The sequence below is a fragment of the Equus caballus genome, chromosome X (assembly GCF_041296265.1).
Source record: "Equus caballus isolate H_3958 breed thoroughbred chromosome X, TB-T2T, whole genome shotgun sequence".
Classification (NCBI taxonomy): domain Eukaryota; kingdom Metazoa; phylum Chordata; class Mammalia; order Perissodactyla; family Equidae; genus Equus; species Equus caballus.
In genome coordinates this window covers 1,856,860-1,873,472 of record NC_091715.1, presented here as the reverse complement: position 1 = coordinate 1,873,472, position 16,613 = coordinate 1,856,860, and the positions used below count along the sequence as shown (strand labels likewise).

Here is a 16,613-nt window from a genome sequence, read left to right as displayed (position 1 = left end):
TTCTAGACTACTATCAAAACCTTACTCATTGGGTTAATCATATTGCTAGTATTTCCTATTATAATTTGTTGTCTGTTTTATTGTTTGTCTTCCGCATGTCAACAAAGTTTCACCTCCTGGACCACCTCTCGTCAAATGATTCTCTCGTCTCCAGAGGATCTGTACACCTTGTCAGGCTTGGACTCCATGGGTGCAGCCTTCCGGTCCACTGAACTTCCTACCCATACCTATGGCCCCATTTAGGAACAGCTCTACGACCTTGTACACCTGGAAGTAGTTACAGAAGACTGACCGTCGTCCATATCCCCAAAAGATTTCGGGGCCAAATGGGTTCAGGGGGGTTTATGATGTGGATTAAGGCTGCCCCAGCTAGAGAAGCCCAAGGTGACCTGGCCTACATGCCAAACTATACGACCCAGTGGACTTTTTTTGTGGTATGAATTAGGACTGCCCCAGGGAGAGAAGCCCAGGGCATCCTCACCTACATGCCGATCGATATGGCCAGATTCGTATCTAAAGTTATATGACCGCACAATAACCAGACCTCATCTGCACTGAAATCATTTACTGACTTTTTACATCATCTTTTCTTTTCTCCAGTAAAAATAAGTCACGTACCCATGCCTTATAAAATTAGCCCTAACCCTCAACTCGGGGCAGCAGCAGGAGCTCTGACTGCCCATGTGTCCTGTCCCCATGCTTTTCTGTTCTCTAAATAAAAGAGCACTACTGCCAGATCTTAAGAGTCTAAGAAATCTTTCTTTTGACCCTCGGCTCACCGACCCCGCATCACCTCTTACATTCAAGGGGTTGTTCAACACTGTCAGCAATATTCACTGTTTGTTCTGACTCAACCTGACAACATGTTTGAAAGAATTTTAAGTAGTTCTATGATCAGAAGTTGGTCAAATTGGAAGCTTATATTCAGAGCCTGATTGGAACTTTGTTTTCAGGCCTTCTTCCCTAAGCTAAATAAAACAATGTAAACAGAAGGGGAAAACATTCCAAAGAGAAACATCTCAAAATCTAGAGCATAGGCATCTTTTGATTTCCATCTTAGCTGAGGATCTTCTCCCTGATGTAAGGAAGCAAATTAAAGATAGATAATGTAGTTGGAACAGTGGGTCAGCTCCTTGATGTCATTCAGCTTGTAATCCAAGCCCTCAATGAATTAAAAACAACTCCTGTCTTATAAATTAAGTCTTTAGAAGAACAGAAATGTAGCTCCAGAAGTAATTCAAAGCCCACCTGTCCTTTTTACCAATCCTAAAATCTTCCCTATTTATCTCATAGGGCTGTACACATTGTAAAAGATCTGAATTTAGGAAACAAAAGTCCTGCTTGGTGGAACTGACATTCTTTCTCTGAGCCTTTTGAGATGCAAATATTCTGCATGATCTTCTCTAGGAAACAGGGTAATTCTTATCAGAAGGGAAAAAAAGACTATTGGAAAATTAGCCTTATGAAAAAGCTTAAAAATATTCACCACAAATGCTATTGAAAAAGCTTTAGCCATCTGAACATGTAACCTTAACTTATTCCATGTGCCAGAAACATGATTTGGACCAAACTGGCCTTTCATAAACTAGTGAATTTTGCATTATCACACGAGTCTCACAGCTAAAATTTTTAAACAAAATCTGATAGATCTCTCCTTTCATCTTTCTGTAAGTTCATGTATGTCTATGTATGTATGCTATACAAATGTGATATTTTTCTTCTTCCTGATGGTTTTGCCAAAATTTCTTATGAGCTCTATTTTACTGCACAAAGACAAACCAGCATTTATATCAATTAAATATACTCTGATAAATATAAAAAAATAACTCAAATGTTTTTCAAGTTCACATGATCTAGGATAAATTTTGGTAAATATAAACTAGTTTAAGATTTTTAGTGTAATTAAAACAGTCATGTCATTAGAGTTATCATCATTAAGTATAATACTTTTATTCTACCTAGGTTTACTAAAAGTCAAAAAAGCTCATATTTTTCCTGTTAAAGAATATGTCAGCAAGAAAAATAGGATAATAGTTAGCCATTTAATGTCATAAAGTTTTTAAGAGCGACCAAACATAATTATTAGGAAAAAGTAAATTAAAAAGAGGTAGGTAACATAAAAGTTTATAATCTAACTGAAAATATGTAACACAATTTAAAAGTTTATAATTAAATTTTTCAAAAATCATTACGCTTTCAACTTAAAAAGTCTCCAGAATTTTTTTTGATAACTTGAAAACTTAAAGTTATACTGAGATGAGTTAAATGATGGATGTTCACTGAATATCTAGATTATTTCAAGTAAAACAAAATACAGAAAAATTAATTATTTTTAATATTTATTTTTTTAGTGCAGTAACATTGGATTATAACATTATATAGCTTTCAGATGGACATCGCAATATATTTCGAATTCCATGTAGAGTAAATCATGTTCACCACCCAAAAGCTAATTATAGTCTATCCCCTCACATGTGAGCCTAATCACCCCTTTTGCCCTCCCCCTTCTTCCCTCATGGTAACCACCAATCCACTCTCCATTGCTATGTGTTTGTCCTTTTTTTTTTTTTTAATTTTTATTTAGTTCATGATAGGTTACAACCTTGTGAAATTTCAGCTGTGCATTATTGTTTGTCAGTCGTGTTGTAGGTGCACTCCTTCAACCTTTGTGCCCACCCCCACCCCACCTTTTGCCTGGTAGCCACTAATCTGTTCTCTTTGTCTACGTTTTAAAATTCCTCATATGAGTGGAGTCATACAGAAATTGTCCTCCATCTGGCTTATTTCACTTAACATAGTTGGCTCCAGGTCCATCCATGTTGTTGCAAATGGGACGATTTTGTTCTTTTCTGCGGCTGAGTAGTATTCCATTGTATATATATCTACCACATCTTCTTTATCCAATCATCTGTTGATGGGCACTTAGGTTGCTTCCACATCTTGGCTACTGTAAATAATGCTGCAAGGAACATTGGGGTGCATAGGACTATTGGAATTGCTGACTTCAAGTTCTTTGGATAGATACCAAGTCGTCGGATGGGTGGGTCATATGGTAGTTCTGTTGTTAACCTTTTGAGGAATCTCCATACTGTTTTCCATAGTGGCTGCACCAGTTGGCATTCCCACCAGCAGTGTATGAGGGTTCCTTTTTCTCCACAACCTCTCCAACATTTGTTACTATTAGTTTTAGTTATTTTTGTCATTCTAATGGTTGTAACATGACATCTTAGTGTTGTTTTGATTTGCATTTCCCTGATGATCAGTGATGATGAACATCTTTCCATGTGCCTATTGGCCATCCATATATCTTCTTTGGAGAAATGTCCATTCACGTCTCCTGCCCATTTTTTGATTGGGTTGTTTGATTTTTTTGTTGTTGAGTTGTGTGAGTTCTTTATATATTATAGAGATTAAGCCTTTGTCAGATGTATGACTTACAAATATTTTTTCCCAGTTAGTGGGTTTTTTTTTGGTTTCAATCCTGTTTTCCCTTGCCTTGAAGAAGCTCTTTAGTCTGATGAAGTCCCATTTGTTTATTCTTTCTATTGTTTCCCTTGTCTGAGAAGACATGGTGTCCAAAAAGATCCTTTTAATACTGATGTCAAAGAGTGTACTGCCTACATTTTCTTCTAGAAGCCTTATGTTTTAAGCTCTTACCTTTAGGTCTTTAATCCATTTTGAGTTTAGTCTGGTGAATGGTGAAAAAGAATGGACAATTTTCATTCTTTTACATGTGGCTTTCCAGTTTTCCCAGCACGATTTGTTGAAAAGTCTTTCTTTTCTCCATTATATGCCCTCATCTCCTTTCTCGAAGATTAGCTGTCCATAGATGTGTGGTTTTATTTCTGGGCTTTCAATTCTGTTCCATTGATCTGTGCACCTGTTTTTGTGCCAGTACCATGCTGTTTTGGTTACTGTAGCTTTGTAGTATGTTTTGAAGTCAGAGGTTGTGATGCCTCCAGCTTTGTTCTTTTTTTCTCAAGATTGCTTTAGCAATTCAGGGTATTTTGTTGCCCCATATGAATTTTAGGATTCTTTGTTCTAATTCTGTAAAGAACGTCATTGGGATTCTAATTGGGATGGTGTTGAATCTGTAGATTGCTTAAGGTAGAATTGACATTTTAACTATGTTTATTCTTCCAATCCATGTGCATGGAATGTCTTTCCATCTCTTAATGTCATCATCCATTTCTTTCAGAAAAGCCTTGTAATTTTATAGTATAGGTCTTTCACTTCCTTATTTTAATTCACCCCAAGGTATTTTATTCTTTTTGTTGCGATTGTGAATGGTATTATGTTCTCGAGTTCTTTTTCTGTTAGTTCATTATTAGAATATAGAATGCTATTCATTTCTGCAAATTGATTGTATACCCTGGAAATTTGCTGTAGTTGTTGATTACTTCTAAAAGTTTTCCAATGGATTCTTTGGGATTTTCTATATATAAGATCATGTCATCTGGAAAGAGCGAGAGTTTCACTTCTTCCCTCCCTATTTGGATTCCTTTTATATTCCTTTTTCTTGCCTAATTGCTCTGGCCAGGACCTCCAGTACTATGTTAAATAAGAGTGGTGATAGAGCCCATCCTTGTCTCATTCCTGTTTTCAGGGAGATGGCCTTCAGATTTTGCCCATTGAGTATGATGTTGGCTGTGGGTTTGTCATATACAGATTTTATTATGTTGAGGAAGTTCCCTTCTGTCCCCATTTTGTTCAGAGTTTTGGTCATAAATGGCTGTTAGATCTTGTCAAATGCTTTCTCTGCATGTATTGAGATGATCATGTGGTTATTATTCCTCAAATTGTTGATGTGGTGTATCACGTTGATTGATTTGTGGATGTTGAACCATCCCTGTGTCCCTGGTGTGAACCCCACTTGATCATGATATATGATCCTTTTGACGAATTGCTGAATTCAGGTTGCCAAAATTTTGAGAATTTTTGCATCTGTGTTCATCAGTGATATTGGCCTATAGTTCTCTTTTTTCGTGCTGTCCTTGTCAGGCTTTGGTATCAGCGTGATGTTGGCCTTGTAGAATGTGTTAGGAAGTGGTCCCTAATTATTTGGAATAGCTTCAAAAGGATTCATATTAAATCTTCCCTGAAAGTAGAATTCCCCAGGAAGCCATCTGGTCCTGCGGTTTTATTCTTTGGGGTGCTTTTGATTGCTGTTTCAATCTCTTTCCTTGTGATTGGTCTGTTCAGATTGTTTCTTCTTGACTTAGCTTTGGGAGTTTGTAAGAGTCCAAGAATTTACGCATTTCCTCTAGACTGTCCATTTTGTTGGTATATAGTTTTTCATAGTATTTTCTTATAATCTGTTGTATTTCTATGGACTCTGTTGTTATTTCTCCCTTTCATTTCTGATTTTGTTTATTTCAGCTTTCTCTCTTTTTTTCTTTGTAAGTCTGGCTAGTTGTTTGTCAATTTTATTTACCTTCTCAAAGAACCAGCTCTATGTTTCATTGCTCCTTTCTACTCCCTTTTTTGTTTCAATAGCATTTATTTCTGCCCTGATTTTTATTATTTCTCTCCTTCTGCTGACTTTGGGCTTTGTTTGTTCTTCTTTCTCTAATTCTGTTAGGTGTAACTTAAGATTGCTTATTTGGGATTTTTCTTCTTTGTTGAGGTAGGCCTGAATTGCTATAAACTTCCAATCTTAGAACCATTTTTTCTGTCTCCCATTGATTTCAGCATGTCATATTTTCTTTTTCATTTGTCTCCTGGAATTTTTTGATTTCTCCTTTGATTTCTTCACTGATCCAATCGTTGTTCAGTAGCATTTTGTTTAATCTCCACATTTTGTGGCTTTTCTGTTTTTTTCCTGTAGTTGATTTCTAGTTTCCTACGTTTGTGGTCAGAAAAAAATGTGTAGTATTATTTCGATCTTCTTAAACTTATTGAGACTTATTTTGTGGCCTAATATGTGATCAATCCTGGAGAATGTTCCATGTGTATTTGAAAAGAATGTGTATTCTGTGGTTTTTGGATAGAATGTTCTCTATATATCCACTAAGTCCCTATAGTCAAATATAGCATTTAACACCAATGTCCTTTATTGATCTTCTGTTTGGATAACCTATCCATTGGTGTAAATAGGATTTAAAGTCCTCTACTATTATTGTGTTACTGTCTATTTCTCCTTTTGTGTCTTTTAATAATGGCTTTATATATTTAGGGGCTCCTCTGTCAGGTGCATAGATATTTACAAGTGTTATATCTTCTTGTTGGGATTGTTCCCTTTATCATTATGTAGGGCCCGTCTTTGTCTCTTGTTACAGTTTTTGTTTTAAAGTCTATTTTTTATTTGTCTGGTATAAATATTGCTACCCCCGCTTTGTTTTCTTTGCCATTTGCATCGAATATCTTTTTCCATCCTTTCCCTTTCAGTTTGTGAGTGTCTTTAGGTCTGAAGTCTGTCTCTTGTATGCAGCATATATATGGGTCTTGTTTTTATCCAATTGGCCACCCTATACCTTTTAATTGGAGCATTTATTCCACTGACATTGAGAGTAGCTATTGATAAATATGAATTTATTGCCACTTTGTTACTTTTTTTCTGGGTGTTTTAGTAGTTCTTCTCTGTTCCTGTCTTTTTCTCTTGCTCTCTTCCCTTGTGGTTTGATGGCTTTCTTTAGTAATATGTTTGATTTCTTGTCTTACTTATTTGCTTACTTATTATAGGTTTCTGGTTTGCGATTACCATGAGGATCCTATATAATATTCTATGTATATAGCAGTCTATATTGAGATCATAGACTCTTTAGCTTAACCTCTTTTTAAAAGCTCTACTTTTTCACTCCCCTCCTCCCACATTTTATGTTTGTTAAATCATATCTAATTTCTTATTTAGTGTGTGTCTATCCATTAACTCCTCATCATTTAAATAGGTACTTTTGGTACTTTTGTCTTTTAACCTTCGTAGTATCTTCACAGGTGATTGATCTGCTACCTTTACTATATTTTCACCTTTACTGGTGATTTTATTGCCTGGTTTTTTTGGGGGGTATTTTTGATAAAATTTTTTATCCCTAACTGTGCTCATTGGTTTCCCACTTAAATTCGTCCCTACATCCTTTCTTGTAGAACTAGTTTCTTGGTGATAAACTCCTTTAATTTTTGCTTGTCTGGGAAGCTCTTTAACTCTCCTTCCATTCTGAATGACAACCTTGATGGATAGAGTACTCTTGGCTGTAGGTGTTTTCCTTTTGGCCCTTCAAGTATGTGATGTCATTTTCTTCAGGGTTTTGGCTAAGAAGTCTGCTGATAGCCTTATGGGACTTCCTTTGTATGTCACTTGTCTTTCTCTTGCTGCTTTTAGGATTTTCTCTTTATCTTTAACTTTGGACATTTTAATTATAATGTGTCTTGTGTGGGCCTCTTTGGGCTTATCTTGTTTAGAGCTCTCTGTTCTTCTTGTACTTGGACGTCTGTTTCCTTCCATAGGTTAGGAAAATTTTCAGCTATTATTTCATCAAATAGATTTTCTGCCCCTTTGTCTCTCTCTTCCCCTTCTTGGGCACCTATAATATGAATGTTAGAGCACTTGATATTGTCCCAGAGTTCCCTTAGACTTCCTATTCTGTGTAATTCTTTTTTCTTTTATCTGTTCAGCTTGGTTGATTTCCTCTAGTCTTTCATCTGGCTTGCTGATCTGTTCTTCTGCACCATCTACTCTACTATTGAGTACTTCCAGTGAATTTTTCATTTCCAGCATTGTATTCTTCACTTCTGGTTGGTTCTTTTTTATATTTTCCAGTTCTTCATTGATGAGCTCACTGTGTTCATCCAGTCTTCTCTCAATATCTGTGAGCATCCTTATGAGCTTTTGTTTGAACTCTTGGTCTGGTAGGCTAGTTATTTCTGTTTCATTTAGTCCTTTTGCTGGGGGTTTTGTTCTGTTTCCTTGCTTGCAATGTATTCCTTTGTCTCTTCATTAGGCCTCTTTCTCTCTGCTTATATCTATGTATTAGGTGAGTCAGCTATGTCTGCTGATCTTGGAGAAGTGGTCTTATGTAAGAGATGCCTTTTGAGGCCCAGCAGTGTGCTTTCCTCTTTTCACCAGTTCCAATGATCCAGGAGTGACCCCTTTGTGGGCTACTTATGTCCTTCTGGGGTGGCAGGGTTACTCAATGCAGGCACCCAGGGAGCCTAGTCTTTCCTTCCCTGGCCAGCTGTTGGTAAATCTGGTTTGGGGAGCCCCAGCAACGTTGGCTACAAAGTCTAATAGCACACTCCTATTGCAGTTGTCCTGTTAATTGGGTTGGTACCCAGTGTAGCTGGTTGCTAGGCTCAGGGACTTACAGTTGCTATAGGTCTCAGGCCTATAAAGCTGTTGTCAGTTCTCTTAGGAGTGCAGCTGAGTGGGGCTGGCCCTAGACACGGGAGCACTCAATTGTTTCAGGCTTTGGAAGGTGGGGTTGAACCTTTTTACGGCTATTGGTGAAGCATAGGTCTTCTGCTGCTGCTAAGCCTCACCCCCCACAGGACCACACACCCTATCAACACAGTCCTGGTCCATGCACACTTTCTAACACCCCGGAGCATACCCTGACACTGCACTGCAGAGGCCCCCACCTCTCCACCAATGCCCCCCACTGTTCACCTGGTCCTCACACTGGTCCTGCCCCACAGAGGCAGACACACTCGCCTGCCAGTACAGAATTAGGCACCCCATCAATGCAGGCTAACAAACAGCCTGAAGGTTTGCTGTTGGCTGGGGCCAGTCCCTAAGGCAGGATGTCTGCTATGGCTGAGCTGGATTAAATCTGCACTCTAGTGGGTGTGGCAGACCCCTGGGCTAACAGGGCAGGTGAGGAACTTCAATGGCATCTGCTAGGGTCTGTGTCAGCATGCCCATACCAGTTGACAACAATGGTAACCACCAATGTCTTAGTCTCTGGAGTGGTCTGCCTTTTCACCATGTTGCACCCAGAGCCTACCAGGTGAGTTCTTTCACCAAAGGACTGTCAGCCTTCTTTCTGGTGATTTTAGGTTGCCTAGATGGGTGAGTTTGTGCATGGGCCCTTTAAGACCTGGTCTTTTTGGCTTTCATCTGATAGCTCTTCTGGGGCTATTCCCCACTACAGCTAATAGCCAGCAAAACCAGATAGTATTACCCTCATCTCAGTTGTGTTGACTCTGAAGGATGCTTATAGCAGTATGGGTCCCCCACTCAGGACCTCACTTCTCCAGGGAGGGTTGCAAACCTAGGGTGGCTGCCATCTGAACAGCTGAGAAACTCCACTGTTCCTGAAGGTGGCTTTTTCTCTCTCCAGAAGGAATTTCTGCCTCTTACATCTTAGTCAGGACTGTCCCTTATTGTGGGGGTTCTTTTTATCTAGTTTTCAGTTTTCTATCCAGGGTAATTTTTCCAAAAATTGTTGTAGCCTTGTTGTGTCTGTGGGAGGAGATGAGTTCAGAGTCTGCCTAAAGCACCATCTTGATGAGATCTCACTCAACTAATCAATTATAATTTCACAAACCTAAGACAATCTCTTAGAGTGATGAGATATACACTTTACCACTTATAAATAGAGAAGAGAATGAATTATCCATGTCTACCTAGGAAATATGGGAATATGGCTGTCATTTGCAGATGATGTAATTACTCACCCAAAGATGTCATAAAAATGTTCTTTCCAAATAAGGAAAGCCAAGGATGCAATGTTAGCAAAAGAAGGATCTTATTTAAAATGATTTTTTAACATGAGTACGAAATATCTAGTGGCTAAGTGAATAAGAAAAATAGAAAGAAAAGAAAAAAACAAGAGGAAGGGAAAGAGAGGAGAAGGAAAGAGAGAGAGGGAAGAGTGGGGAGTCTCAGAGAGGAAGATAGATACTACAAAAGTAGGTGAAGAACATAAATGGAGGCATGAATAAATAACTGTAAAGATGTCTGACTTTCCGGGCTTCAAGTGGGAGGGAATTCAATATTACAAGAAATGAAACTGATTCTTTTTCCAGAAATTCATAAATCAAATGAGATATTAATGCAAATTATACCTTTCTGCCTTTCCCACTGCTGCCGACGAAATGAAAACACGAACACCGGTTGCTGTGTAGTAGTCTCTCGAGTTTCTCGAGCTCTTTATTCTTATAGCCTCTAAACAAAGCCGGCCTTTTGCCAAAGCAGTGAGTCAGCGACGTAAGCCTGCGCAAGCGTCCCACAATAATGACCTTTCCCCTACACATCTGTTTATAACAGGTTCCTTCATAATGTTTCAAACTCCCAAGGTCTCAGGCTTGTTCCTTTTGAGGAACTGATAAAACATCCTTGTTTGCAAGCAATGTTTTCCCTGGGGCCTTGTGAGTTCACCAGGCAGAACATTCTGTTTGCAGAAAAATCCAGCCAGCTTTGTGGATGCCTCGCGTGCAAGCACAACCACATTTCACGCCAGGTCTCCTTCACCCACCTACTCCTTCTCCTTAGAACATACAAGGTGGCCTCAAAAAGTTATTTTTGGAAAACACTTGTGAAAATATCCACAGGAGAGCCTCAGAGTTTATGTCGTCAACAGTCTAAAATTTAAAGTATAAAGCTCAACAGGAGTCAAGACGCACAGAGCAATGAACTTCAGTATTACAGTATGAGTAAGCGTACCTTTTTACACCCATATAGCCCGTGCCCCAGCATCTGAAAAACAGAATATCATTCACTTCTGCCACTTTGGTTGAAACTTAAACTAAATATTAACCCAGTTCATCCTTCTGCTGATGGTTAGCTCTGAAATTTGTAATACATTAACCTTTAACCACTGTTCCACTTTCTACCAGCCCTCTCTCTTTAGCCTCTTGAGCTTCTGCAAAAGGAACCCTAAAGTCACCATATTTATCTCAGACTCAGCTATTGCAAAATCTATGAGTTTAGGCATTCAGAGAGTGTGGGAGGTAGAAGTAGCTGATCCAAATGAAGGTGGAGGAGCTGCTCCTGTGTGTTTACAGGAAGACCCACCTTCCTTATTTGCTGCCCTATGGTTTTGGAACACGTTAAAAAAGTAAGTGATTTTACTCTCAAGCTGAAACTTCTCAGGACTTTTACTTAAATGAGGGGCTTTACTCACCTCCCTTCAGCATCAACATTCTCATCTTCTATTTTCAACTTGTAGCTTAACACTACCTCCCTTTAATTTCCCCTTCTCATCCACATCCTATTCTTTCTATGCTTCCCTCATCTGCCTGCTCTTTTCCCTTTAGTCTGAAGGTTAAATATTACACATATTGGAGAATGTAGTTACAAGCAAAATGTCCATCCAATCTAGAAAACTTCTTCATGCAGACACAAGAGAAAGAAAACAGCTTATTATGGAATGAGCACGTAACCAGACAGAATGTGATCTGCATCACGTTATCCACTAAAGAGACTGTAAAGACAGAAAAGGTTTCCTGTATTGTATAGCTTAGTAGATACAACATATTATATTCATGTTTTCAAGATAAAGCTACTCATTTTCTTGTGTCTTTATGTCTGGAGGTAGGTTTGGTAATTTGGAGTCAGGAGACAGCTGAATTATCCCCATCTCTTCCTGTAATCTCCAAAGCTTCCTGCCTCCCTATACGGTCTATCCATCCTAGCTCCTCAAAACTGGCAGTCACAATTTTGATGAGACTTTTCTACATTTAATGTGATTTTTGCTTTCTGTTTCTCCCATTAACTCCTTGTTTCCTACACAGTTACACCACATTGTTTGCAGCCCTAGGTAATTACTGGTCCTCACAAAACCAGCATGTGCAAAATTAGGGAAACACTCCAGAAAGTGAACACAAATCTCTACAGTTTTCCAAAAATGTTTTGAACGAAATGATAGTCAAAATTCATAACCTGCATCTGGTGAGAGTATCTGTTTTATCTTTACAGAATGTTTACTGACGTGAAAATTTTTATTACTTAGGATTAGTACACAAAATTGTGAATTTAAAACTGTGTTAAACTAAGACATTCTCCTAACATTTACACCCTTTTCTAAGTGTGAACGAACTGCCTCCTAAAATATGACAGATATAAAAATCACTATTAATTTCTTTTACACATTTTAATCACTTACCAAACCCAGAGTAGCCAAGATGTTATTATAACACTTCTTTCAGTCACGAACCTATAGAAATTCTTACTGCAAATGAAGTGTTATTTTTCAAACAAAGAAGAAACTTTTTATTCAACACTAAGATTGCTTCACAAATATAACTTCTGTTTTATAATGATGTTGTTGGACGCAAAGATTATTCCCCATCATTTTTTATGTAAATCCTTTGGCGCTTGCAATAAAAGCAATTTTCCCCTAGATGCACATTGAAAATTTTACTTATCACACTGTCTTGTTACTTTTTATCTCCCACTCTTCAGGATCTCCTTAATGGTGGACCTCCTGCTTTCTCTTAAAATGTTTTATTTCATGAATACTTATCAGATACTTATAGACATACCAAATAAAATCATATTTATTCTACTAAAATGACTATGAAAACATTTTGACTACTATTTAACACACACACCAGCTACATAAGATACACAGATAAATAGCTTTATATTCTGAAATCTAAATATGTTCTATTTTAACCAGTGGTAACAGATCCATGCCATTTTTAAAAGTTAAGGTAAAATACAGATAATATAAAAATAACCATCTTAAGGGACATAGTTCAGCAGCATTTAATATCCTCATGATGTTGTGCAACCATCATCTCTCCAGTTGTTAAACATTTTTTTTTTGGGGGGTGAGATGAGCTCTGAGCTAATATCTGCCACCAATCCTCCTCTTTTTGCTGAGGAAGACTGGCCCTGAGCTAACATCCATGCCCATCTTCCTCTACTTTACATGTGGGACGCCTACCACAGCATGGCTTGACAAGTGGTGCCATGTCCGCACCGGGGATCCAAATCAGCGAACCCCGGGCCACCGAAGCAGAACATGCGAACTTAACCACTGTGCCACTAGACTGGCCCCTAGTTCTTAAACATTTTTATCACCCTAAAAAGAACCCACATACTCCTTAAGCAGTCACTTGCCATTCTCCCGTCCTCCAGCCCCGCCAGCAACTGCTAACCTGCTTTGTCTCTATGGCTATGCCTTTTTATATACAGATTCTGCACAGATTTCAGTTCTGAATTGACAGAGCTTTTTAAATTATCTGTTTTGTTTTACTCGTTTTTTGATTGTCCATTTCCCAGGCCCTATGCTACTGTTACTGATCTAGTAACAGAGTGCATATAGAAGGGAAGAAACCACTTTTATGTTAGGGACCAATGGATTTATGTATGTCTGCACTTATTGAAAAGACTCTGGAAAATGAGATTTTGTAGATCACATCACGTAAATCACCAGCCTTTGTTTTATTTCAACTGGATAAGTGTCATAGACTGAGAAGAAAACACTTTGGCTGAATGTTACACTTTCGTTGCTAGGAGACAAGCCATTTTGTGATGTCACAACTACTCAGGTTGGGAACCTTGTGATGTCTGGGTAGTTTATCTGTATAGGTCTGCCAAAGCAGCATTTGAAGCTGCAGTGTTCGAAACCATGCAAATGAGAAAAGTAGCTGAAGAAGAATTTCTTTGAGATGGCACATATTTCTTCAGAAATTCAAGACGGTTCTCCTAAGGATGGATCAACTGGTAAAGACACTTCCATTAGATCTCCATCGTGTGATCACACCTTCACTGGGGACTCGGAGTTGAGGTCTCTGATCGAAGAAAAAGCTTTCCAGGCTTTGTCTGAGGGATCCTTGATAAAAAGACCACATCACACATTTTGTGTCTCCGACCCAGAGGAAGATAATGATTTTCTTTCACTGACCTTTCCCAGAAAACTTTGGAAAATTACTGAAAGCAATCACTTTAAGTCTATTTGGTGGGATGAGAATGGAACTTCTATAGTGATTAATGAAGAACTCTTTAAGCAAGAAGTTTTGGAAAAAAAGGCCCCATTCAGAATATTTGGAACCGATAATATGAAAAGTTTTGTTCGACAGCTTAACCTTTACGGATTTCGCAAAATGCGACCAAATTTTCAAAGATCTGCTTCCCTAGCTGACTTTCTGGCAGAAGAAAAAACAGTCTCTGTTTTAATAAGCAAGGTATTCAGAAATTTTTGTTATTACTTATATAGGGAATATATAAGATTTTCTTTTGTACATTAGTAAATATGTTCTCATATATATAGGCTAACACCAGATATTTTAAATTATATGAAATACTATTAAAAGTACTTATTTTTAAAAAATTGAGGACAGCTTGGGCATGAAACAGGATTATAAGAAATTTTGCTAGCAATTTTGAACCTTATCAATGAGCTGTATTTAAATAAAGGTCCTAAAGCCGGTTACAATGGTATTCTGTTACAGTAAATACACAACACATTGTCACATGAGGACTATAATTGAATGATTGTTTCCAAGTAAGTAAATTTTTTAAGATATTAACAATTTGCATGTATTCGTTGGTGGCATTAACTTTGATGAAACAGAAATTGGACTTGATAGGTTAGGATTCTTATTCTCTCACTTGTATCTTGTTTCAAAATATCACTAAATAACTTTCTCCTTTGGTTTTAGTTGCAGTTCTATTATAATCCAAATTTTAAACGAGGCTGTCCCCAACTTTTAGCAAGAATGAAAAGAAGAGTCAAGATTAAAAATTCTTTGCCAGTGTCTCATTCATCAGTTCAAGATTTCGACAGGAAGCACTTTAGTGCAGGGAATAATGTGGATAATCCTACTTCTGGATTAGTTGCTGAAACTAGTGGAGAAAGCCTAGTTTCAACCTCTACAAATTTAAATGTGCCTCTAATCAGGAGGCCTTCTTCCAGCCAGACAATTGCTAATACAACTCCCCCAATGAGAACTGATTTTTATCCACCATCAGCAACTTCAATTAGACCATCAGAACAAATTTTATCAGATCAACATGCCTTTTTAAATCAGCTGACCACTTTTCACATGCACTCACAGAGCAGCTGCACTCAAGCAAATGGGCACATTGTGAATTTTGTTACAACTACAACTTGTACTTCTCGGTACCACATTATATCTCCCTTACAGAACAGTTATTTTGGACTGATGGTGGAGCCTTCTACTTTTCCAACTACATATCCCTATTTACCAGCTAATGAGAGTCTTTTTCCTAGCCTGCAACTAGCAGGCAACCCATGGTTCCCAATGCCTGTGATACCTAATACTTCTGCTGCATCTCTTTCAAGGTCAACTCATCAACCATCATCATTATACATACATCATCCTCAGTACAACTGATCTACCAAACGACTACCAGAGTATGCAGGATAACAAAGATACAAATTTATGCTGGCAGATATCGACAAAATACCTGCAATTCTCTTATTTGAACAATAAACTTACAAGTTCACGTGTATGGTTTCATTTTCTTCATTTTTTGAAATAGTTAAGAGTAAAATGGTAGTTTATTTTAATGGCAGGCTATTATACTACTTTTTTTAAATGTATGCACATTTTAACATTAAACAGGAAATTTGACATGCCTCCAAGTAAATTCTACGTAATTAACTGTTTAAAAAGGAAGAAATAATGAGAGCATAGGAAAAAGAAGAAACTGGAGTTAAGTGATTTCTGAAATAGTCCAAGATGAATTGAGTGAGGGCCTAAACTGCGATGGCATGGAAGAAGAGACAGATGCAAATCAAATCTAGAAAAGGCAAACACACAGCATTTAGCTTATTATTTTCTCTATTAGTGTATTATATTCTCCCAGTTATTTAAGAGGATATTTGGATTTTAGTTGGCAAGGTTGTCTTCATTGAAAAATACATTTCATAATTAAAAGTATAGCATATTCAAACCAGCCTATTAACTATGATCACCATTATGTTGTTGCTGGAATAATAAAGTCACATGATGCAGTGATAGACTGAATCACTGTCAGCATATGATGGGATTGGAAAAACCAAACTATTTTTTTTTTTTTTTAAAGATTTTATTTTTTTTCCTTTTTCTCCCCAAAGCCCCCCGGTACATAGTTGTGTATTCTTCGTTGTGGGTTCCTCTAGTTGTGGCATGTGGGACGCTGCCTCAGCGTGGTCCGACGAGCAGTGCCATGTCCGCGCCCAGGATTCGAACCGACAAAACACTGGGCCGCCTGCAGCGGAGCGCGCGAACTTAACCACTCGGCCACGGGGCCAGCCCCGGAAAAACCAAACTATTGAGGGCCCCTCTTTGCTCTACTCTCCTCAAAGCATTCCAGTTTGTTTGTGCCTTTATTTCCTCCCCCATGAGTCCACTGTTTATATTTTTCTAGTGAACACTCTTATGATGTTTCTTTCTTGCTGCATCCAGACAGACATAAATCCTTATGCTGACATTTAATGCCTGTTAGATTCTGAACCCAGAACCTCAGCATGTTTAGCAAGTCCCTTGAAGATCTGGCATCTGTTTACCTTAGCAGCTTCAAATCTTTCTGTTCCACTGTCCATCTGGAGCTACGTTCACACAAACTACATTCAGCCATGCCAATTCCCATCTGAGAACTTTTATCCCTGCTCCTTACTGTGGTTAGAAGGCCCTCTCTGTACCTGCTTAGACTACTACTTTTCCCATCTCAGCACAGATATCACCACTTCTAGATGTTTCATGTCCACCCCCTTTTCCTT

General features: G+C 38.1%; 1 protein-coding gene and 1 long non-coding RNA gene across 2 annotated transcripts in view; one reads left to right on the top strand and one right to left on the bottom strand.

The window, feature by feature from the left end:
• The window catches only part of LOC102148167 (uncharacterized), a 49,883-nt gene extending 39,812 nt beyond the window's left edge, over nt 1–10,071 (bottom strand). The window contains exon 1 of the long non-coding RNA XR_011434891.1: nt 10,003–10,071. This is a non-coding gene — a long non-coding RNA (uncharacterized lncRNA). The remainder of the gene's footprint in view (nt 1–10,002) is intronic.
• Nucleotides 10,072–12,712: 2,641 nt separating this feature from the next.
• Nucleotides 12,713–15,353, top strand: LOC100063722 (heat shock transcription factor, Y-linked). Its single transcript, XM_005613963.4, has 2 exons — nt 12,713–14,070; nt 14,548–15,353. Exons 1-2 carry the CDS (start codon nt 13,555–13,557, stop codon nt 15,241–15,243), a joined length of 1,212 nt encoding a protein of 403 aa, XP_005614020.1. The 5' UTR covers nt 12,713–13,554; the 3' UTR covers nt 15,244–15,353.
• Nucleotides 15,354–16,613: the final 1,260 nt, after the last annotated feature.